General features: G+C 43.0%; 1 protein-coding gene across 6 annotated transcripts; it reads right to left on the reverse strand.

Annotated features, from left to right (window-relative positions):
* Window positions 1-5,015: 5,015 nt before the first annotated feature.
* On the reverse strand, window positions 5,016-23,979 carry CHKA (choline kinase alpha). Of its 6 annotated transcripts, none has more exons than XM_085548363.1 (13): window positions 23,774-23,979; window positions 23,579-23,719; window positions 21,444-21,555; window positions 14,346-14,399; window positions 11,238-11,351; window positions 10,522-10,655; window positions 10,157-10,261; window positions 9,732-9,790; window positions 8,559-8,646; window positions 7,913-8,021; window positions 7,346-7,452; window positions 6,946-7,027; window positions 5,016-6,452 (listed from the first exon to the last, which is right to left on the reverse strand). In XM_085548363.1, exons 1-13 carry the CDS (start codon window positions 23,977-23,979, stop codon window positions 6,393-6,395), a joined length of 1,371 nt encoding a protein of 456 aa, XP_085404489.1. In that variant the 3' UTR covers window positions 5,016-6,392. The 6 variants fall into 6 exon arrangements, with proteins under 6 accessions (XP_085404489.1, XP_085404488.1, XP_015719290.2 ...); XM_085548362.1 differs by having other exon boundaries at window positions 23,756-23,979; XM_015863804.3 differs by having other exon boundaries at window positions 23,579-23,979.
* Window positions 23,980-24,485: the final 506 nt, after the last annotated feature.

The following is a 24,485-nucleotide window of genomic DNA, read 5'->3' on the forward strand; positions in this document are numbered from 1 at the left end:
CCCATCTCTTTGTCCTGGTCTGATTTGAGGAGTCTCTTTTGTCATTCCCTACACTCTGTCCTAGGCTTTCAGAGCACACGCTCTCTCACTCAGCAGCTCCCTTCCTGCCTTCTGAGGGCTGCAGCTCCACTTTTCCTTTTTAATGCCTTTTTCTTTGCTATGCTGCCAGAACTCCTGCCCCTGCTCAGTCACAAGATGTGTTACCTTAGGATAAACCTGTTAGATGTGTGGATGGCTTTTGCGTAGGCAACCCCCCCCAAAAAAACCCCTTGTAATTTAGGTCACAAGAGCTTATTTGGTGTGGGGAGCAGTGAAATGAGGCTAGTGGAAAAGAGGCCACAGCAGCTGAGATGACCCAGGTACTTCCAATTTGAGGGAGAAAAGAGTGGCCTACAAACAAATATCTAATGCACATGAACTAATGGGTACAGAAATAAAGACAGACAAATACCCCTGATAAAGCCACCTTGTCACAGAGAAGCAGAGCCAAGCCACATCCTTCTCGTGCAGGTTCCCTTATCCCTTGGCCAACCCATGGCCAAGAAAACCAGCTCTGGGATGCAGGTGAGCACGCTGCTCAGCTGGCTGCCTGTGCTATGAGTCAATGTTTATACTATTAAACTATTAAGATAATTTTAATCCTCAACCTGTCAGAGCTGCTATAATTAGCCTCTGGCAACTTTCAATTCGGAGCTATTAAAGCGAATTGGAGATTTATTTCTGTGCAATCACTCCTCCCAGGTGCTGGCAGTCTGATTTGGGACTGCTCGTTAGTGGGACGCTGAGTGTTGGAACTGGGCTTGGCTCCTCCCAGCCCCCCAAGCCCATCTGGGAGGATTGCAGCTGAAATGAAGGTATGAGTGCAAAATGCAATGGGAGGGAGGGAAGGAAATGTACAGAGCCAAAGGAGGCTCTGGAGAGAGGCCGATTTGGTTAGAAGTGATTCAGCCCAGAGCAGCCTTACATTTGTTCTTTGTATGTGCATCGGGACCCTGATGAGGGCACTCCTCCCTCAGCAGCTCAGTAAGCCAAATGCACCATGGATTTCTCTTATTCCTGCTCAAAAGTAGCCTACAAATCTTTCAGTGCACCTTATCTCCAAGGGCAGCAATCTGACAGCTGGAAAAACACATGCGTGTGTGAGCATTAAGCTGGACCGACAAGGCAGGGCTGGAAGGTGTGCAGCTGGTGCAGGCAGGGCAACCATGGACCCCACTGCCTGCTCCCAGCACACTGAGGCCTTGGTGTGGTTACAGGCCTTGCTGCTCAGCTTGGCTTTTCCACCTGAGTATCCAGGCTGCTTGCAGAGGAAATGTTACCCTGTATTAAGTGAGTGCCTTCCCAGAGTGTCCTTGACGGATGGCTTTAAGCACGTCAGTGAACAAGCCCATGCCTCTAAGCAAAGTCACGGCTTCCAGAAGGACGTCTTAATCATTAACCACAAAATATGCCATTTCCCTGCAATTTAGAGAGCATGGGTTGAGACTGAGATAACAGCAAAGGCCAACAGAATAGGAGGTGCTGTTCTCCCTGCCCGGCCCAGCAAGAGGCGGTGGGCACAAAGAACCCAGGAGGTCTCTCTGACCATCAGACAGCACGTCAGTGCTGTGTAGATGCCTGAGCACAGGCACAGGGACTCTGAGGCTGTGGGTTTGCTCTTTGGAGATCTCTAGAATTCCCCAGGCCTGCACACCCTGCTCCAGGTGTCCCTGCTGGAGAGCTCTTTGGTTTCCATAGGACTGAGGACAAAGGAGGCAGCATTAGCTGGAAATGTGAAGTTATGCTGTTGGTTCTCCTCACAAGGGCACTGCCCCGAGGGCAGCCTGCTCCCTTGCTCCTTATCAGCCACCCCAAAGCAGTCCTGGCCGGTCCATCCCACACACAGTGTTTGCTTTCAAGTGCTGAAGCCAAAACCTGTTGCTCAAAAGGACACACAGGATCTGGGTAGCCTGGAAAGAGAGAAGTCTGAGTGCGGGTTGCTTCACACCATGAGCAAACACGATGACAACCTATTTTTACCATATAACCTGGGTGACATGTCACACGGCTCTTTGCCGCTAAAGGGACCCTTCTTCAGTTTGGGTTTTTATAAAGCCAAAGGATCTGATGTTAGAAAGGCTGTCACAAGACAAACCTGAAGGGGGGGGGGGAAGCAAAGCAAACACTTGTAGAAGTAAATAATTGCACAGCAGACACATGAAGCTGTAAAACACATGGAAAATACAGATACCTTGACCAAAAGGGCAGCGATCGGCCTACATTGCTCTGATCTGTGTCAGTGGAGGCAAAGGTCAGGCCCACAAAAGCTGTGGTTTAGAGGCAGTGTGATGGGAGAGCAACGCTGCCCTTCTCAGTGATTTCATCTTCCTGTGCTGAGGTCAGATACCCCAGCAAAGGGCAGCGTAGCTTCTTAGGGCCATGGCCCCGCAGGGATCCCTCGAGCAGGGAAGCCAGAAGCAACGTGGGAGCTGTCAGGCATGGAGAGAGTATGACTGGTAACATTTCTTTCCGCCTTTTTGGTGTAACTGAATGGTAGAAAGAAACACTGTCATGTGATCCTCGTGCTCTTCACCCACTGGCATAAATATTTCATAGAAACCTGCATATTTATAAGCGTATCTGGCAACAACAAGAAGGTAGCAATAATAGCAACAACAATGTTAGAAGGACGGGTTAAGAAAAATAAATGAGAATGGAAGGGAAATATTTCATTTTAGGTTTGCTTACACCTTCAAACTGGGATGAGAAAGACCTGAAAGTGAGTTTCAGAAACCTGAATTTTCATCCACAGTGCAATTCAATGCAGATGAGCTGCTTATTTTACCCCTACAGAGAAACCTGTATTTTTCCAAATAACTCTACCAAGGCATTTATGGAATAACCATTTTCCTTTGTAACCGTAACCTTCTAATTACATTTCATCCTAAGGTGAGATTGTTAAACCCTTCAGAACTGAGACATTACACGCAATTCTCTATAATCTCTTTCTGGGGAAATTATTGTATTATTTAATACTCTTTGTCTCGAGTAATTAGAGCAGGCTTCCTTCCGCCCTTCCCCTCGCTGTTCCCTTTATTTACGTCTGCGATGGGCTCATACAGCCTCTGTAGGCTTCTAGTTCACACAGTTCAACACCATTCAGTGAGATCTAGAGAGAAGGATGGTGGGCTCGTGGGGATCATTCAGCATGGAAGGTCCATTCGAGCTGCCCTTTCCTTCGGTATATGCAGCCAAGACAAATCTCACGTGGCCAAACCTGACGAGCTGTAGGAGGAAGTTCAGTTGCAGGGGGAGAAACCCACGTGCAAAGGGAATGGAGAGCTTCCAGATGGCAAACACCAGAGCTGAGGTCAGCACATTTTCAAGATGATTGCAGACAGAGCAATCATCTCCAAACATTCAGTTCCTGACCCAGCCGGGAGTTAAGCACCCTGCCCGAGGGGGAGATCCTCTTTCTCTACGCCAGGACATAGCCAACGGGTAACAGCACAGCCCACTCTGCAAGGCTGTTCCTCTGAGCAGCACCACAGTGCTCTGTCAGTCCGAGACTCAAACCAAGGCCTGCTCAAGGAGTTGTCTTTTCAGGCCATTCATGCCAGGCAGGCTGGCCGGTAGCCAGGCTTTGTGGCTGATCCCTGTTTAATGAGCCTGGTAGATACGCATCATGTATGTCTTTGTTTGTGCATTATAATATGATCACACTTAACCCCGAGTCTGCAGGGGCTCTGCCTACTTGGGAAATGAAAGCCATAAAAAGCGTATTTCGCATTAGGAAAAAAACAAGTGGGCTGTTTGCTAGTGACCAGCTTTGTTGCCTGGGTACCCAGCACAGTAGCTCCTTTCTGCTCGCTGCCAAGGCCCTGTAAGAGCACACTGTGCTTCATTTCAGCCCAGAGCCATTAGGGCTATTTATTCACCTCCGGTGCAATGCTCCATTTGCCATTTCACGTGAACCCAGCAGGCACCAGGGACAGCCTTGCTGAGCACTGAGGGACAGCTCGACCATGGCTTCAGCATGGATCTTTCAGGGAGGATCTGAACCCTTAAAAGCTTTCTTCTTTGTCCGGCTCAGCACACAGTGCTCCACCCTCCTACCTGCAGAGACAATGCAGGGCTGTGCTTTGCTGCCTGGCAGCTGCTGCCAGCTCCCAGCACCAGCTGTATCGTGCCATGGCGGAGCAGTCAGCTTCTGTCTGCCAGACTCGTGATTTCACTGCTCCTAAAAGGCTGTGACACGTTACCACGAATGCTGCCTGCAGAGAAAGCAAAGTGCTACCTCAAGGCACCTATCTCCAGCCACTGCAATTTAACACAGCATCCCCCAGCAGCTTAACCACAGTAAACCACAGTACTGAGGTTGTTGAGTAGAAGACATCAGCTAAGAAGGGGTGCTGGCACTTAGGCTAAAGACAGTCAACATTTTTCCTGAGAAATGAGGATTTGCTGGGATCGCTTATACTAGAAGCCTCATTTTCATCAGTTAAAAGCAGGTCCTTTCAGCAGCATCTGGACTTGCAAAGTGATGTGGACACTAAGTCAATTATTCCTGACATAGACATAAAAACAGTAACATACATTAAACGAAGCCCTCAGCCTTATCAATTACCCAAATATTCATACTACAAAAGCTTCACATAGCGTGCCAGTAAAACTCTGTACATGCTGTCAACTTTTAGCAGCCTGAACGCTGCCACTTTAACTGCTTGGAGCAGCCAGCAGGACAGAAAACTTCTTAAACCTGAACCCTTGCTTACCTCTAAAGGAACACACTTTAAACCAAGCTTCACTTTACCTCTCATTACTTGCTTTAACTTCCCTTCTTCCTCAAGTGTACCATTAGTACTCACCTATACAGTGACTGCAAAAGGTGCACTTAAGTAGAAATCCCGCAGCATCAAACCTCAAGTTTAACTCCAGCTTATCTTAAAGGCGGAACCAAAGTATTTCCAGCACAAATTAAGGCCAGAAACTGTTTTACCCTGCGGATACAAAGAAGACTTAAGAACATCGACCGCGATCTTTTCAAGTGCTTTTATATTTATTATAAAGCATTAATAATTGTGTATGCAAAATGATTCTCTGTACTAGAGAATAAACCGCCAGCTTTTACAAGTTATGCAATACAGTACATGAAATGCTGCACATTTTCTTTGACTGCTTGGAACAGTATTTGCTATACAAACAAAAAAAAAGGGTAGACTTAAAAGTTTATTATCTATAATACAGTGTGTTAGAAAGCACAACAAATGATGTTCAAAATAAACGAGTTCCCAAAAGTCTAAAGAAATCTTCTGATGACATGTACACAGATTATACTCAAGTTTCAATATACATGTTATTGTTCCCCACGAGACGCCCTGCTTTACTGCATTGCTGGAACATGATGAAAACCGGAGGTACAAGAAAAGCACCTCCCAAGCCATGGTAAGCATTGGACGGGCAGAACAACGACTTCCTCAAGTGTTCTCTGCAGTCTTTGGCTCTACTATTCCTTACAGCCACATACTGAGGCAACACCAGCCAAGAAGAAAGATGGGATCCAATTTGGAAGTCTTGTCAGTGTCAATCCAGCTGCCTGGGGAGTAGCTAGAGTCATTCAAGGCACTCTTCCCAGTGCTGACCGCCCACAGAACCCCCTGTGCTGGACGCAGCACTTTAAGAGACAACCAGGCTGGACTAAAGCATGTTCTTGGAGGATGAGGAATGAACGGTTGAAGACAAACTCCTTTGGAATGTCCAGTTCAAAGTTCATTCATACTTCACAGGCACACCAGCTTAAGAGTAACATTCATGTATATGCAGATAACACTTGAAAGCACAAGGCTTCAATGTGTTTCCTTGCTTTCTGGTTGAAATGGTGTGAGGTTTCAGCAGCTTTGAAGATAGTGTTCACGGGGCACGTTGAACCTAATCTCACAGTAAGATTTGAAGCCTACTTCACAGTGTAACAGTTGCCACCTTTGCTTTTCCATCTCATTAAGAGGCAATGTCTACAACGTATCACCTTTACAGCTGTTCTGCTTGCAACACTCGCCATCATGAAAACAAACCCCTAGAAAACACAGTAACACTGTTTGCTCCGATGCAGGTGGTATTGACACTTAATTGTAAGCTTCTCCCAGAATATAAAATACCTTCTAGATTAAATTCTAGATTAAAAGGATTTTAAGATATTGCACTGTTGTATTTTACTTTTGCCTCTCAATCTCATTCCACATACTTATGAAACTGTAAACAAGTCATTTTTATGCAGTCTTCAGTATTGTACTCCTGCCTTCCAAGGAATTGGAAGTCAGTGACACCTTCGTTACAGATACAGTAGCCTAAGCACGGTGAAAGTCCTGTCCAGCTGCCCTCTTCATACAATAACCAACAGGCCACTCCTCCCACATTCATACTTGGAGTTTCTTCTTCTGATCAAAGTACGCATCGAATCTGGATAACGCATATTCCTGGAGAAACAAGGAACATAGAAACATGGCTGTTTGCTGTTTCAATGTTCGGTAAGGGGAAACAGTCAGTTTATCTGGAAAGAGAAGCTACCGGGCCTTGATATTGTTGTACAATGAGTAAGAACACATTATACACGTGCTTTGCAACTACTCGCTTTTCCAGTTCACACTAACTGTCTCCGTCTTGCAGGGGATCTCTTACTGCAGTAGAATCACTTCACTGCAAGGCAGTCATCCCACTGCAAGGTCTGACATGCACGGCTAGTCTGGCTATGTTACAATGAAAGTCATTTCTGCAGTTCTTAGAATCCAACGAGTTACCATTACAATGAAGGAGAAAAAGCTGGTAACAAATGAGTGGGGTTTTTTTTAAACTCCACTTGAAAGTTTTAAGTTGCACTGAGCAGCCATTTCACTTACTCTGATAAGGTAACACATGTTACTTACAGCATACATCTTTAATTCAATGAAACATTAATAATAAAGAACTTACCAGGTAACCAAATTCAATGGATGAGATCTTTGCTTGTATAATAGACCACAAACCCCAGAAGAAGTGTGATGCAAGGGCAAACCTGGAATGACAAGGCTGTATTTACTACAACACCCAACCGTATGCCAACTGAATTCAGTATCCTGATAGAATACAAGCTGTAGCTTGTGGGTGGCAGCACCTTTTCTTCTTAAAGTACGGTAGTGCACAAAACTCCATTTGCTTCCCTAATGTTTTATTTACTTTGCTATATGCACACCACACATCTAAAGCTTGCAGTGGACAGGATGTTCTTTACCATATAGAAACTGCTTAGTATCGTCTTGGCTGAAGTTTCTCTGAGGTACAGAGGCAAGTTATCAATGACAGTTTCATCACAGAGGCAAGAAAGGTACATTACCTATTAACTTCTAGCAACATTTCTTCTTCTAGTTTGGACTTCTCTTCATTGCTCAGATTTTCAAAGCCATCTTGGAATGCAGACAGGTAACTGGAGATAAAATGAAGCTAGAAGGCAAGTAATCAAAACAAGTTACAAACCTGTCTCAAAGCAGATTTGCTTCTTTCAGAATTAGGCAGGCTTTTGAGTATGCTGCATTTTTTTTCCCCAAACACTGACAGTGCCAGAGTTAGATTAAGGGCAATTCTACTAATTGCTTGGAAGTCTGGTTTAGGAAAGGACAACAACTGACATTTTGCTACTGCCAACTAATTTCACAGCTGCACTTCACAACTACTGGATTTCATTTTTGTGGTGCATAGTGGAAAAAAACACACAGTAGAAATTCTACCCTCAATGCCTGTCATGCACTTTGTACAGTTTTAAAACAGAAGTTGTCAGGATTATAGGAACTACTACACCTGGAAGAAAGCTTGGGAAAAAAGCAATTCTAAACTAGAATTGGAAAGGACAGTCAAGATCTGAAGACTGTAGACAGTGGCTTATTACTTATTCTGATGTGCCCACCTGTTGCTTCTTTGAAGGATATTTAAGAACGTTAGCTTTGAAGAACGGATACTTCTCATATGTGTAGTCATACATCCATTCACAGAAGTGATTCCCAATGTCAAAGCCTCTGAAAAAGAAATAGTCCTTATTTGCACACCAGCCATTTGCTCTTGCTTAATCAAGTTTAGAAGCACAAGGTTACTTGGTAGAACGTGCTGTAGTATTTGCTAAAGGAAGTAGTTCATCTCTCATTTCTCTTCCACTTCTTTGCAAGTCACTAAAACCAAGTAGATAAGATGGGCAGCTATCAACAAATTACCAACTACATGTAGACAGATAAAATACTCAGGTAAGCAATACACCTTAGCACTATGTCAGATACATCTAGCATCAGCATTAGTATTACTTCTGTCTGCAGTAAGTGAACAAGCTCTCCAATCCAGCACGCTCCAGCATCTGTGACCATGTTTTCTCTCTGCTAAGCCTACACCCAAAGCTGTCAGAACCAAAGCTGTTTTGACTAGTTACATCTGTCGGCCACCACTATGGGCAGAACACAACTCATTGGGAACAGATGTAACCAGCAGCTCATCACTTGCTCTCATTCTAGCCTTTAAAATGCAATACATCTTTCTGTCCAAGAGAAAACAAAAAAATGACTTACCGGTAATTATAGCTGCTGTACTCAAAATCAATCAGCATCAGCTTTTGTTTTTCTGAATTCTCTTTGCCTTCTAGAAGCAAGATATTACCTAAAAATTGTAGGAGAATAGAAGGCAATGTAATGTAATATATACAGCATACTCAGTCACAGGGAAATTACAGAAAAGCCACACTGCGTCTTAAAAAAATGCCATTCAGATAATCCCAGTTATCCCTTATATCTACACAAAAGAGTGATAGGAACAGCTGAGTTGCAAAGTTAAGATAAATACTATGAGTCTTGAAAAAGCAGAAAGCAAAACATTTTTCTTCTGTACAGGCAGGGAAGAGCTGCTCCCCCAAGACTCTTGCTTCTCCAAGACAGTGCTCAGCTGGCAGCTAAACCTGGTGACACCATTATCCTCAACAGCCCTTGCTGAATTGCTTATAACACTGGAGACCTAAATTATGCAACACCTCTCATACCTGCACAGCACCATCATTGATCACATAACACTTGGGACAGGAATTGCTTTTCAGCAGCCTGAAAGCCATAGACATGATCACTTTGCTCCTCTATGCAGCACAATAGGTACCTTAGAAAAGCTCAGCCTCTCCCTGCATAAGGGAGATTGTTTTATCTGCCTTTCTAATCTCTTTATCACAGTAACTTACCGAAAACTTATAAGCTTGCCTGCAGTCAAATGATAACAGTTTTACTACTGGTATGATCTACCATGATTTAGGTGTAATCCTAATTCCTGCTATATTCTGCCCACTACCCATGTGTTGATCTGTTTTCATGTCAGATCTAATTCACCTACATTTTCCCTATTGCTTCAAATACTCTCCCTAAATCTTGAAAATTTAGCTTTCAAAGCTTGTCCAAACACTATAGTATTCCAAACTCCCCTAGTACTGCACCTGTTGAGATTGTGCTAATAGGAAACTCACGCCTGTACTAACTGTGCTTACATACACGCTTAACTGGAGTTATGACGCTACAATCATTCTCTTCATTAGCCCAGACAGTTGTTACGTCAATGCATTTTGCCTTGCTGCTGCTGCATGTGCACAGGCTGTTCCTTCTGATCAGCTGCCAGGGCAGTACCTTAATAACACAGCTACCTCTCAGAGAGCAAACAAGTGACTGGAAAAAGGCTCAATAACGCATCACTGAACAAGGCCATCTTACCTTCCTGGCAGTCATTGTGGCAAAATACAACTGGTGATGAAGTAGCCTCAAGCATAGCTCTAGGAAACAGCAATAAAAGAGACTGTAAGTAATACAGCACTAAGTTCAGTTCAACTTCTAAGTAAAGGATGGGCTTCGTTATAAGAATTTGAAGTGCTATTTATTTCTAACAAGAGCCTAACAGGTTTTCTTTATTATGAGCATAAGATCAGAACAAAAGTATGACTTTACTGATCAGCATCTGATTTAAGCAAGTGATTTTATTAATTTGCAGTAATACTATGCACAGGTTGACTACAGAACCACAAAATCTCCAGCTTGTAAAGTGAAATGAATGTAGGATATTATGCTCTACAATGTACTTCAACAAATACACAAATTGATACTAGAACTGAGAACTAGAAGATAGCTGTAGATAAGCCTACCTTAGATTTTTCATTTCCTGGGCTAGGTTGTAACTGAGGAGCTTGTTCAGTTTCCTAGTTTTGGATTCTCTAGTAAATTTTATCCTCAGCACTTGATTTAGATACCTATTAAAAAATAAAGATAACAGTACAGAGCTTATGCCAATAAATAAACATCTTCCCACATTAACATTAAACTTAACTAAAATCAAGGAAGTTTAAAAATAAAGGCTGAAGAAAATACATCTCCCCTTTCCCCCAAACTAATTTAAGATCATCAGATAACTGAGGAATGGCTTTTGAGTACTCAGTTAGGAAGAACGTTCCAAATATCAAGTTTACAACAAGCCACCTTGTTCATGTACTTCAAATAATGCATAACTTACTTTTCCATCGTCCCAAACAGCCACTTAGGTTCTTTATTAAATGGCATTTTCATGCCATGAAATACTGCCATCTTCTCAGCTATTTCAGCAGATATGTCAGGCAAGCTTAGTTCTTCAGTACTTAGTTTCCTGCTCTGTAATAAAGTACAGTATTCTTTAAATACAGTTAAGTGAGAAAGATGAGCACAAGAAGGAGTCAGCACTTAAGCAACACACTTTTCCTCAGCCCCCCAGTACGAAATTAAATTGATAAACTGTATTTGAAAAGCTGAGTTAGCTAAACCATCTTACTTATGACTTAATCAACTCTGCTCTAGATCAAGACCTGGGGAATATCAAATCTCACACCAAGAATACCCTCAAAGCAGACGGAGTATAAATATTTAAGGACATCAAAAGCATTTGCGCTCACTGCTTTTAAAGGAAAGTGTTACTCTATAGCTTCCAGCGCTATGTTTGGTATCTAACAAGCTTTTTATCTTCGTTTATTAGTCTCTGCTACAGCTGAGGAATTTTTAGATATCTCTCCCTGGCAAGAGCCATAATTGGGCTCTCCAACACCCACTGTAACTGTATTGAATTACAGCTAGCAATTACTGCAGACTGCCAAGTGTTCCATTCCCACATCCCTGCTTCTCTGGGCAGTTCAGAGACCTTCTTGTCACGATCAATTAAAACAACTACCAGCCCACTTACTAATCACAAACAGGACTTACGGGAATAAATTCCTCTAGTCTCCCCTGTGGAAAGATTCCATACAGCTTTGGGCCAAGAGCTCTCTCTGCAAGAATGGCAAACATAACACTTTCCAAAACCATGGCTTCTGCCCCCTGAAAAATAAAAATTAAATATAAATTTATATTAATTAAACAATAAATATATATCAAAACATGATGTGATGCCTCCAGAAAAGTTTAACAAGTCTGAAAGTGGGGAGGAAACAAGTACAGTTTGGATACCCTTCCATGGGTCAGCACTAAGGAAGACTATGCAAGAACCAAACTATTCTCTCCTCCCCAAATTTACTCTGCAAATTTACATCCCGAAGGAGTTGATCCTACTGAAATGCATCACAGGAACTATAAATATTATTCTTAGTGATTTTAGCACAATTTGGAGCAGTATCTCATGAAAGGACAGTTTAATCAGGCAAGCGAATGAAGTGAGTGACCGAAATAACCAGCTTTTCATTCGGAAGAATGAATTAGGATTTGTTTCTACTAAGCACATTTTAGGCCTTCCTCCTTTATTTATTAAAAGGAGAGAATAATTTAAACTCCCAGTCAGGACGTGACACTCTTCCTTCACTAAGTCCAAACATACCTCAGCCTTCATGAGGTTTCCTTTCCATCAATAAACTCAGCCCATAACAATCATAGGCCAGCAGGTTTCTTTATACAAAGCATATCTCAAAAACACAGTTAAAGTCACTGAAGGACAGCTTTCTTGGTAGATTATTTCTACAGCTGAAGCCATAAAATAAATCTAGCAACGATGCCACCAGGGATCCAGCTGCACTTACATTCAAGATGTTTATGAACTCTGCTGATATCTGAGCAGCTCACCTCAAAACCTGACCCATGATACTAACAAGCCTAAGTACCAAAGCCCCAAACAAGAAAAGCTTTCAGGCATTTTGGACTACAGAGCCTTTTGTATGACAATATTCCCTGCAGTCTCAGACAGCAGATAACCCTTTGTATTCAGGTTCTACTCTTCAGCAACCTTCAAGCAGTTTCACAGCTAATTTTTTTAATTACCATCCTACATCTCGTTGCACTGATGCACTCTCAGGAATGTGCAGCATTTCACTCTGAAGCGCAGCAAAGACTAATAACCACATTCTGAAGTATTCACTTCAATAAAAAAAATGAAGAGCCCATCAAGGCTTAAGAGTTTCAGATTTATTGCATTCATGTGAATGCAATAAATCCATACCCTCAGCTATTTTTCTACCTCAGCTGAGGCAGAACTAATGCACCAAAAAGACACGTGATATCATTTCATGTGCACTTCGCTCCATAGATGTGGAAGTTCTAAAGCCTAACACCAAGCACCAAAAAGAAAAGCAAATGATGTACGTTATTAAACATCTACCCCAATGCCAACAGACACTGAACCTGTGTGTTGCTGGTACAACACAAGGGTGTTTTAAAAGCGTCACCACAGCAATACTGTTGGCCGTGCCCACTAAGATGTTACCTTCTTGATTTCACAGCTCATTAAAAGAGAATTCAGGATACATGGATAACTGCGTGTGCCGAATAAAAAGAATTATTTTATACATGAAGAATAATTGAGATATTTGATCATCTGTGAAGATAACCTATAAATCCCCAGTCCTGTAGATGCACTTTCTGCAAGAGAAGTATTCTTCTTCCCCTGAATTCAAGCTTAAGCATTCCTTGAACACACCTACCTTTATCCCACCATTTAATCCTAAGTCAAAGAAACTCTTATTGCCATCAACATAAATAAGCTCTAGAACAGCTGACAATCCTAGTGTTTTTCTATAGCCCTTTATCCATAGATTACAACCCCAAATCAAACCTTTAATAGCCGAGTCCAAAGGGGGGCATGTTTTTTACTCATCCTATATCTGATCTTCATTAAGATTCCCTTAATGCATCAGGAGTGGCAATCAGAGAGATTACCATTTTGGTTACTTTTGTTATGGGTCTGCCTCATCCTAATTATCTATGATAGACGAAAATGCAGAACGTTAAACTAACCCACAGCTACGCTTGCAAGTTTCTAAATGTTGTTTCAGCAGTTTTAATAAGAACAGCTGCATGTCTCCATGAAAGATGTGCCTCGAGATAGGAATATGGCTAAACATCACCCAAATGCAGAAGGAGGAGAACATTTGAGTTTGAACATTCTCAGACCTGGCACTTAAAAGACAAAGGTTTGAATGGAGTTGCAAAAGAACTCCTCCTGCCATAAGATCGGCCACTTGAGAACAAGGGCAGCTCCTCTGACTTCACTGAAATTTCACCTGGACTTCAAAAGCAGACATTCAAAAGCAAATATCTTAAAACGAGTTTAAGTTGAGTTGAGTTCTACTCCCCAGGAAAACACTTGAGCCATTTCAGATTCTCAGGAGGCAAAAACAATACAAGAAAAAAGCAGCATTTAAACTTGAGAAATATGGACTCCTCCTTAATCACCACCAAAGCCTTTACAGAACTGAAAAGTGACAGTAAAATGATAACGTGTAAGAAGCAAACCATCTGGTTAACAAGCTGCAATGTTACCCTAAGGAGAAACACTGCCAAGGTAAAAAATCTGAGCTACCAAATTCTGTTCAGATGACTATAAAAATTTGCACTCTGCCAGACATTGTGCTGGATGAGCAGAAACGGTTCCAAACACGAGCAGTCTAAAGTCTGCAGAATGCTGATGATCCAAGCACAAAGCTAATCAAAACCACTTTGTGTTCAAAAGGAACTCCCTAGCTCCATATACTTTCCCCACAAGAATTAAGTTCTATTGATTGTAGAGTAGGGATTAGGTAGAGTTCAGATTCTCCTCTAGCACAGAAAGAAGGGCCCTGCTTCAGTAGTTACAAGGGCAAGAATTGGTACAAAACCATCTCTATTGAAGTTGGAGAGTTAATGTAGAATACTTAAATATCTCCAAACTATGCACAGATGCTCCCATCACTGCATCACTTCTATGAGCAAATAGATGTGTTTTCTTCCTTACTTTCCACAGTTTCTAACAACACAGCTCAGACAGCAGGCAGACTGACTGCTGGTTCAGAGCAAGCAGACTCATGGTATTTCCCTGTTTCTGTTAAGTAAGCAAACTTATTAACTTACTTGCAAGTCATTTTCCTTTTGAGACTGTTCTGATTCTCCTTTATTACAGGACCTCTATGAATGAGAAAAAGCACAAACACAATGAGAAGATGAAATTTAACATGATTAACCTGCAACCACCAGAACAAAGGGAGTAGAAGTGCCAGCTACAGTTAACTAGATGTCTCAACAGTGTCTTGATCTGTGACAACTACAGCACTAGCATCCACCTGACCTCTGACCACAGTATTTTTCCACCAATTCCAAAACCTTTCAAAAAGGATGTGCCACTGAGACCAGCCCACTCCTGTAAAGAGCCCAGGAGATGGGTTTCAGGTGTTTGTGTTTCCTAGTATTTCAGAAGTGCATTTCAATGTGTCACAAGCTTAAATATGTGCTTTTAATTAAGAAAAAATTAAGTCCCTCTGAATGACATCTGGGATGATGTTCGTCTTGCAGCTAAAACACTTAAGAGATAAACTACGTAATTTACATGAAAATTTTTGAAGGACTATTGGTAAAGCTCATAAAGCACTTGTAATTACCTCATTTTAAATGTGTTTTTGTTTTATTCCTAAATTCTTTTGGCTACCATTTCCTTATTTACCATAAACTGTCCAAGCTGTTAACATGCACATATCACTCAGTATGCAAACCCAGGATTTATCTTCAAATGAAATGTCCATGTAAGCTAAAGACGTATCAGCAAGAACTGCAATATACAAGCAAAGCTTTAACCAACTCCATGCAAAACGTATTGTGCTGGGCTTGTCGACAAGCAGCTTCAGAGCACCAAATCACACCCTCAGCAACCCCACCTTCAGTGGCACATGCTTTTAATAGAGCCACACATTTAAAATTCAATACATAATAAAAGTCTTGTCCTTTAAAAGTCTGAAGGTAAGGAGAAGAGAAAGCAAATATTTGCTTAGATTTAGCGATAGTTTGTGGCTGCTACTTTATGTTGCAATTCCACCATAGGCTGTTTAAACCAGACTGAGTTTAGAGGCCCATGAAGGCAGCCTGCATCTCCACCCTCTGAATGAATCGTGTGATTCACAGAACCGTGTGCGTACCTTTCTGTTCCAACGTTCTAACATGTCCAGAACGGGTGGAAATACGAACTTAACAGGATACAGTTAAGCAACACCAGCTGTCTTCAGTACAATACAACAAGCTAACGATTTACACAAGCTATTCAGTTACATTATTTCAGAAGCTATAGAAGAAATACAGTTAACATGAATCGATGGTCTTTCAGCAAGTACTTCCCATTCCACTAAGATACTAAGCTTAAAACGAGACAATATGAAGACTACTATTAGTTTATATTCCTTTTGAGGAAATTATAATAAAGTCAAAACGCATTCACTAAACGCTAAATGTGTAACTACACTTTAAAGTAATATACAGAGAGCTTCTCTGAACAAGCATGGCCTACATCAATACCACTATTGCATCTTACAGATTTTTCTTGAACAGTCAGAAAGTTACTCACCATCCAGGAGTCTTTCCTGATTAATGGTGCTCTCAGAATGGCTCAGTTCATCAGAAGGTAAGCAGATTAGGCTTTCTCCTGGAACCTGAACTGGTGGCCACTTTACAGAAGGCACGTGTAAAGAGCTGGCCAGTTCTAAGGAGTCCACCTCAAATTTGCGTCGGAGATATCCCAATGGCAGCCAATGTGCCATTAGAAGGAGGCAGTTAGGGATGTTACTGCAGAGTCATCAGAAAAGGAGACTTCTGCAGGACCCCTTCCTCTTTTCTGTTCCCTCAGCATATAGCATTAGTGTCCAGATGAATGCAAAGTAACTTGCAAATAACTTGTAGATAGGAATGGGAGCTTGGAGAGGATCAGTCTTCACAAGTGGCCATGTACTCAGGCTAAAACTAGCAAAGTCTCCAGTACAGGTAGTCAATATGAATGAAGTGAAGCGGGACGCAATTTCACATAACAGAAATTTAAGAGTTAAACTCTATAAGAGTTCAACGGATGTTCAAGCACTAGGGTTTGATTTTGTCCACACAATCATCTATGAGAGAAGCGGCTCAAAGCCAAACATCTCAAATCATGAGATACCATCACATAGATATTCATCTACATAACCAGCTCACCCTCTTGGCTTGAACATTACAAACTTCAGGTGTTGTTTCTTTCTCTTTTTAACCCCACTAGCACGCTCCAACTTACACCCAGTTCTGGGAGCTATTTACTTTCATAGCAATGAGGAGATTTTATTTATTCAAATAGAAGGATTAAATAACCTCTAGAGGTTTTTAAATCAGTCCTTCCAAACAGAAATATCAACTAAGAATGGGCACGTGCTCAACATCTCTGAGAACAAACTACTTAAATATTTGTTCATCAAATGCAGAAACCTTGCTAGATTTTAGTTACAGAGGACAGCTAAATGCACAGAGACAACAAAAAGCCGTATATAGTCCACTATGAGGTTCAGTGATCATGGAAATTAATTAAATGCAGTACATTTCAGGTACGAGATCAAAGTCCTAAAAGGGGAGACACTCTGCATTATCTGTGATTAGAAGACAACCAGATTGTGTTTACACACCTGGCAATTTGATGCAGAGAGTGGAGTTCTTCCAGCATTTTCTCTCTATTCTCCCTAGCTCCCCATATTTATTTCTTTTTTAATCAAAAGACAAATTATATCTAAAAAGATGCTTGATGGAAGAACTCTGTAGAGGGGGAGCAATTTGTACCTTTTTTTCCCCAAAGTAACTGCAAGCTCTGCCTGCAAATGTAGAACTTACAAACTAACTCCACTTCCCTGCATATAATCTGCTTCAGTTGTTTCCAAGCAGGAATAAATCATTGTACTGCAGTATTTTCACATCCCAAGAAATTACAACACCACAATGAATTGACTGAGAAGTTATGGAAGCAGGGGAAGCTTTTTCTAATTCTAGAAGCTGGCAAAGGACATTTATTTGAACAGGGTGGGAATGCAAACAGTTTTAGATTCAGCAGCGACTATTCCCGCTCCCGAGAGCCTACCTGCCTTTCATCACTGATCCCCTGCTAGACCTGGAGATACACAGTAATTAGAAAGTCCTTGTATCTAAACACATGTCGGACTCGAAGTAGGAATTCTTGTTCAAAAGCCACAAAGACTTCTCTAATCCTCTTCATTTCAAGTTTCCATTCTCTTGTGAGGGAGCAGAGGAAAGGAAGGGGCAATATTTTGAGGTTTTGTTATTGCTCTAAACATTCAGAAGCACAGACAGTAGCTGGTGCTACTTAAGCCTTATTTTTAAACATTGACATCCAGTACTAAAGAAAATGAAAGCTGTAGAGAACGCTCCAACTTCAGAGATCTCATACTATACCGTGAATCGTGTCTGTCACCTGGAAACCAGAGTGCTCTAGGCACGATCGCATGGGCAAGCCTGCAGCAGAGAACACATGCATATACAACTAAAGTGGTACATTACCCCCAGAACACCCTTAACGCCACCCAACACAAATATATCCCCGTAAGAGGTGTTTGGTTTCTTTCAAGCCGTCTGCCAGTGCCAGGGATTTGTAGTTACTCCATGCTACAAACAGACATGGACACCAACAACCACAGAAGACGTTGATAATTACAGTTACACAGCAGTCTGCATTTTATTTAGTTAAAAAAAAATAAATAAAAGGCATCAAGGCAGGTATGGAAAAGGATTTGCCACAGAACAGTGGCGACCATTTATACTCATTCTGCATCTGCTCACAGAGAAGCTGAGAGACCAGAGATGTACATGGTATATGGCTTTGTTTTTCCTCATTTCTATGTAAGATTTGCTTTTAGCTATTGCAAAGTTAACAGAGTCCCAGTGAAACAGAGTTCGAGGTTCTTTTGACACATGTAAAAGAATGGGAATCAATCACCATTTTACCTTTTGGTAGGTGAACTTCAAATAAATCCACCTTAATTTGGGCTTTTCTTTTGTTGGCTCTAACATACGCTGAGATCCTATTGGTATTTCTAGGAGGTGGGAATTTGTTTTTCTTTCTGAATTTAAGTAGAACCACTACAGCGACCTGTAATGAGATCCAATCTTGAGGTCTGAGCATTAAATGGAGAACTTTTTGCTTTAGTCATTGCAACTGAATTTAGCCAACAGTTCAGGTCATTTTGCAATGAGGAAGTCGTATTTTCAATGCTCCTCTTTAAATTTAGCTACTCAGCTGGAGTGAGAATAAGAGAAGCAGAGTAAGACGTTTCCCTTTTTCCAATGGCTGACATATCTGCATTGTGCCTCAAACATTTGAGTTTTAATGTGGTTAGTACTTTTAACCTGTCACAAGCATGAATTCTTGTCTTAAAAAAAAATGGTTCTGCTCAAGGATATACTCAAGAGAAGTCCTTGATTTTTAAACATCCATGCCAGTGCGACCATTGGTAACAATGGCCGTGCTAGTTCCATTCATCTCCCCCCAGCTCCCCCCAAAACATTCATGCACACACACAAAAAAACTGGCTTTAACATATCAGTTATGACAGAGGAAGGCACAAAGCCTTCCCTGCGTGGCAGCTTTAGCCAACTGGCATGGCTTCTATTGGATGAGTTTCATGTACTGACATTTGTGTCTTCCAAGATTCATAATAAGCAAACTGGGGCTATTTTCAAACTGCAGAAAAGGTTCCTTTCAAAGGTGGCTCAAAAGAAAATGATGGCGTCAGCATTATTTACTCAAGTTAGTACAGAGTACCTACTTTTCACTTCTACCCTATTCCAAAATATCACTTTAATTGGTCAGCTATATCAGTATTAATTTGGTGAAGATTGCTACAGATCCGCAGTACTTACAGGGACAACAAGAGGAGCTGATATCACTGCTTTGTGCTCCAATTGCAACAGAAAACGAGGTGGGCGAGAGTTGAAACATACTAGAATGACTCAAAAAGTGAGTGCTAACTACTAATACCCAGCGTCAGTTAAGGATAAGCCATTGAGAACTAAGTCTCCATTTTAGCATTAAGGTCTCAAAACTCAACTTAAGCGGTGTCCCTTAATTTCTACAGGGCTTTAAACTCAAGTGACATAATTAACAAAGGATCACTCACTCATGACAAGAGGCTTGTCATAAGATTTTGCTTAAGCCACGCTGAAATCCATAAGAATCTTAAGTCAGGTTTTCAAAATACCCCCAATAAAACAGTTTGCTTATATTTTAACTTGCATTTAAGGCACAGGGGCTGGAAGAGACAAATGTTTGTTGACAAAAAATTGTGAACCTCAATGCAATCTGAAAGTTTTACCTTGGGACTTTCTCTGCTTACTTAACCTTTAGTGAACTGCACCAACAAGAGCAGTCATTTCACTGCCACTAGGGAAATAAAGGAAGTTAGACATCTCAAAAGATCCTTCAACACCAAGAGCAGAAAGGTTAGAAAGTTATGAACACACTTTCAATTTTCAAACCAAATTAGTGCCCTGATTTTAGAGCCCCCAGTTTTGTTGATTTCTTCAGCAAATAGGGGCACGGGAAAGACAAGTTGAGAAAAACCCTGAGGGAATAGAAGGGCGACCAAACACTAGAGTCTACTTTTCCTTTATAAAAGAAAAAAGGGTGATGGGGGCGGGGGGGGGACACTGCATTTCTTCATGCTCTTGGGCAACAGAAGTTCTATCACTACATTAAGTTTCACAGCCCATGTTCCTACTGAAGGCTTCTACATATCAAGTCAGTACTGCATTAAAGCCATTAATAATTATGAAAAAAAAATGGTATCGCCAATCCTAGTCTCGGCAGAAACAGTTTCTCCAGGTTTTTGTGGGTTTTTCCTTACCCCCCCTCAACCCAGATCCCCCCACCCCCTTTATTTTTGGTTTCTCTTAAGCCAAAGTACCGATGATTTAAACTGGAATGAATCCACTTTTACACACTTCTTGTTGAACTTTCCCAGCACGCATACGGTAGTGTAGCCAAATGCTCCGTGTTATTTCAAATCACTGGAATCTTTTACATTATATCTGGTAAAGTCTACATCTCACGTTACATAAAAACACTCATGAGCCAGTTAAGTGACAGCATCCAATGAGATTTTTGATGGTCAGCTTGGGTAAAGCAGCAGATGCAGGAAAAATGGACTAAAATTTCCAGAACAGTGAATATCCTGCAGATATTGGATCAGTTTTCCTAAAGCAAGCAACTATTAGAAAATATCACAAATTAACAGATAATGAAGCCAGGCCCTCTATGTCAAATAGAAACGATTGTCAATATCCAAACATCATTTTATGAAGCTGCCATTTTTCATAAGGCTGAACACTTATGGTGATTTACAGCAGTGTAATCAAATGTCTATAGCAGAGATGGATAAGACAAGATCTGCCATACAGCCCTACAGTAATAGCCTGTAAGCTTTAGTAGAGATCATCCCTACAAAATTTTCCTACAGGTTCAAACTGATTTGCCAACCATTTCTCTTAAGGTTTGACAAATTTCAGTGCTGTTTATATTTTACTGTTTTTTACTGACGTAAATAAGGAATAGCACAAGTGTTTGATAAACATCTTGTTAAGCTTTTATGCCGGCTATGGGGCCCATCAAACACTTGGGAAAATGTATTTTGGAATGAGATGGCCATATGGCATTGATGTTTGTGCATCATCTTTAGTAAAACACTATAGACCACATCTTCCCATAGCACAGTTATCCACGAGGTCTTTAATTAATTGCTTGAGCACTGCATCAGTTAAGTTTGACAACAACTAATCTCAGTTGTAAGCCCTCCTAAGGTTGAAATTAAATGCTTTAGTCCTCTGCAATCTTGCTAGTGATGCCAGTCCTACGTCACTACACAGAAGCAGATTTTAATAATGTTTCTAGAACGCCAGAGTCCAAACTTAACACCATAAACAAAGCATTACTGATCAAACGGACAGCAAATGAGTCTTCAGCTGATAGACGCCAGCCAGGATCTGCGTAGAAAGGAGTGTAAGTTCTAGACAATAACACACTATAAAGAGCACTGCCTTCTACCCTGCTGCCACTAAAACACATGCCCAAAAGGATAACACAGCAGCGTGTCACAGATGAAGATCTCCAAACACATCTCAATTCAACTACAGAAGCCCTCCCGCTCCCAAAGCACTCCATGGACTCACCATCTGCAGGATTGCACCATATAAGCGCAGCAGGACTTTGCGTGGTTCATCTGCAACTGTCTCAATGGAATCAGGTAGTGAGCACTGAAACAGCATGTTGCTGAGGCCGCCTCTACAAAGAGAAGGGTATGGATTATTTGCTAATTATTTGCTAATGTGGATGAGTGTTCACTTGCTATGAACTGGAGACATACTAACACACCTTTTACGACTGATCTACTCATCTCGATCCAAAACGCAGTGGACAAACGATAGTTCTCAGTCCCATTCTGACACTCACCTTAATGCTTTTTTAAATGGTTATTTGGGTTCTCTTACAACCCCTCTGGGAAGTCGGGAAGACTTTTCAGAGAGAGCCACCAAGAAATGGGATGACTTGGTATGTATCCACTAGGAGGTGCCTGATAGAATCAGGGCTGGATTACAGACTGAGAGCCAATGATTGAGAAGGGGAAAAAAATAACTGAGAAAAGAGGGTAAAACAGCAGCTGCACAATGCGCACAAGAAAGCAGCCAGAAGAGAACCAGGTGGCTTGGCAGGCATTCAAAATGGGATGTTTAGGGAAATCATATGAAGTAACTGAGCCACGGGGGTGAGCAGGTAGGAAAGGCAGACAGATGGAAAGGGTATCAAATGAAGATCAGAGCCCAACCGCTCCGAGGCAATCAGAACGTTGGTTAGTTCTACCAGCTACACTTCTGGCTTCACTGAAACCGTGCCAGCCAGCTTTCTGAAAGATCTTCAAGACCCTGAATGAAAACGTCGGTATTTAAGTAGCAGAGATAAACACGCAGTATTGTTTAGTTCTTCTCTCCAGTAGATCTTATGAACTGAGTTTCTGCCTCATTATTCATGTTATTTAAACGTACCCTGCCTGCATACAGTGTGTGGAAGTCCAGAAATCCTTCTCTTGGACCCCTCCAGACAAACAAGGGCAGTGAACTACTCAGGCTGAACTCCATTCAACAGAAGCCTCAGCAGCTTTATATACTCCAGCACTGAAAAGCTACCTCTAACCAAGGAAATTAAAAGGTAGCCTACTTCAAACTACCGAAGGGTCAGCCCTTGCAGAAGGGTCACCTATTTGCAATGCAATACATCCATTGCCTTGCAGGATCACAGCCACAGCAGTCAGGTTCACTTATACCTGTGTTCTGACTGACTGCTTGTTTTCCTTAGCTCTCAAAGAAATAGGGGCCAAAATACCACCAAATCCCACAGCTTAACCCATTCTGAAACATCAGCCCGTCCTCAGGCTGTCTGTGCCAGATTTCAATTAATCGCTTGACTTTAAATATATTTAAGAGTATAAGCCAATCGCACTCACTTTGAAACATCAGAGACTGCCATAACCTTTCAAATATGATGGAGAGCAGCTTCACCCACCAGTTCCCTCAGAACTGGTGCATGGATCCCAATGGGTCCTATAGTCTCGTGCACCTTCAGGTTCTTTAGGTGGTCAGGTGACATTTACCAACTGCTTATACCCAGTTATTGCTAAACAGCGGGTATTTACACACGGGGCTTTTTTGCGTGCATCAAAAATCCCCCATAAGCACTAGGAAGGCAAACTAAGGAGGACTGGCTGCCCAGGGAGGTTGTGGGTGCCCCGTCCTTGGAGGTGTTCAAGACCAGGATGGACGGGGCCCTGGGCAACCTGATCTAGTAAAGGTGTATGTTTGGTGGCCCTGCCAGGCAGGGGGGTTGGAACTACATGATTCTTGAGGTCCCTTCCAACCCGGGTCATTCTCAGCGCTGTCATCTGATACAACAAGTGCAAACACCTCGGGTCTGGCAGAACGATGGGGCACCGGGACACACACACACACACACACACACACATGAAGATGACTTAATCAGCAAGGAGAAAAGACGAGGCTCTCGCACAGCGCTCCGAAGACACCCCCGTTTCCACCCGCCTCCCTCAGCTGTCATCGCGCTGAGTCACCAGCGCCCATGGCAGCACCGCAGCGGGGATAGAAGGGACCGCAACCCCCCCATCCCCACACGAGGGTACAGGTACCCGGGTTTCGGAAGGGAAATAAAGAGGAAAAAAAAAAAAAGAAACAAAAACGAGGAGAGAGGAAAGAAACAGCTCGGAGAATCGGCCCCGCCCCTCCCCGCCCGCACTGACCTGATGGGGCTGATGCGGATCTGCTCCTCCCGCAGCCCCCGCCATGCCCCGGGCAGGAACTCCTTACACCACAGATAGGCCTTGCGCCGAGTGCGGGGGTCGAGCGGCGGCTCCTCGTCGGCCGGCGGCGGCTCGGGGCAGGCCGGGCTCACGGGGCAGGCCGGGCTCACGGGGCAGGCCGGGCTCACGGGGCAGGCCGGGCTCACGGGGCAGGCCGGGCTCACGGGGCAGGCCGGGCTCACGGCACCGCCGCCTCTACCCGCCGCCCCGGGGTCCTTCCCGTCGGGGCCGCCGTGGGACAGCGGGGAGGGGGGCTGCCCGGCCGCGGAGCCTGGGCCGCAGTTCAGGAGGAGCCCGAGAGGAGAGGGGTCGGCCTCGCCGTTACAGAACTTGGTCTTCATGGCGGCACTGGGGCCGTTGGGGCTCTCACACTGCCTTATCTCCGCCCGCCGCTTCCTGCACGCAACGCCGCCAGCTGCGAATGAGCCGCGCGCACCCGCCCGGCCCCCTTTAATAGGCAGCGCTGCACGCGGGCCCGCTCACCTCGCCCTCCTCTCCCTCCGCTCTGATTGGCTGTCGGCTGTGAGCTCCGGCCCAGAGCGAGGCTCTTCCGGAGCGGCCTCTGATTGGTCCCGCCCACCGCCCGCTGCCCCTATGGACCCTCAGAGGGGGCTGTAATGGGGCGGGGGTGCAGCCCTATAACAACCGCTGGTCTGATACGGATCTGGATGCAAATGAACTCTACGTGCCTATTTCCTACAGGAAACTGCTACGGCAGTTTGCTCAGTACGTCACTTGTTATTTTAACGCTATTAGTAATCGGTAACAGCGATGAATTGTAATGAGTTTACGGAAAGGGCGTAACTCGCTTGAAAAACGTTTTACAACAAACACTGTGTGTCCGCTG

This window comes from Coturnix japonica, chromosome 5, assembly GCF_054131305.1.
Source record: "Coturnix japonica strain WE chromosome 5, WE-NBRP24, whole genome shotgun sequence".
NCBI classification, from domain to species: domain Eukaryota; kingdom Metazoa; phylum Chordata; class Aves; order Galliformes; family Phasianidae; genus Coturnix; species Coturnix japonica.

Coding starts and splice junctions, on each gene's coding strand:
- CHKA (XM_015863804.3), bottom strand. CDS start 23,979: ATGAAGACCAAGTTCTGTAACGGCGAGGCCGACCCCTCTCCTCTCGGG. Junction 14,400..21,443: donor ATGGTGCAATCCTGCAGATG/GTGAGTCCATGG, acceptor TCTCATTCATAG/AGGTCCTGTAATAAAGGAGA. Junction 8,022..8,558: donor TACAGCAGCTATAATTACCG/GTAAGTCATTTT, acceptor TTTCTTTTTCAG/AGGCTTTGACATTGGGAATC.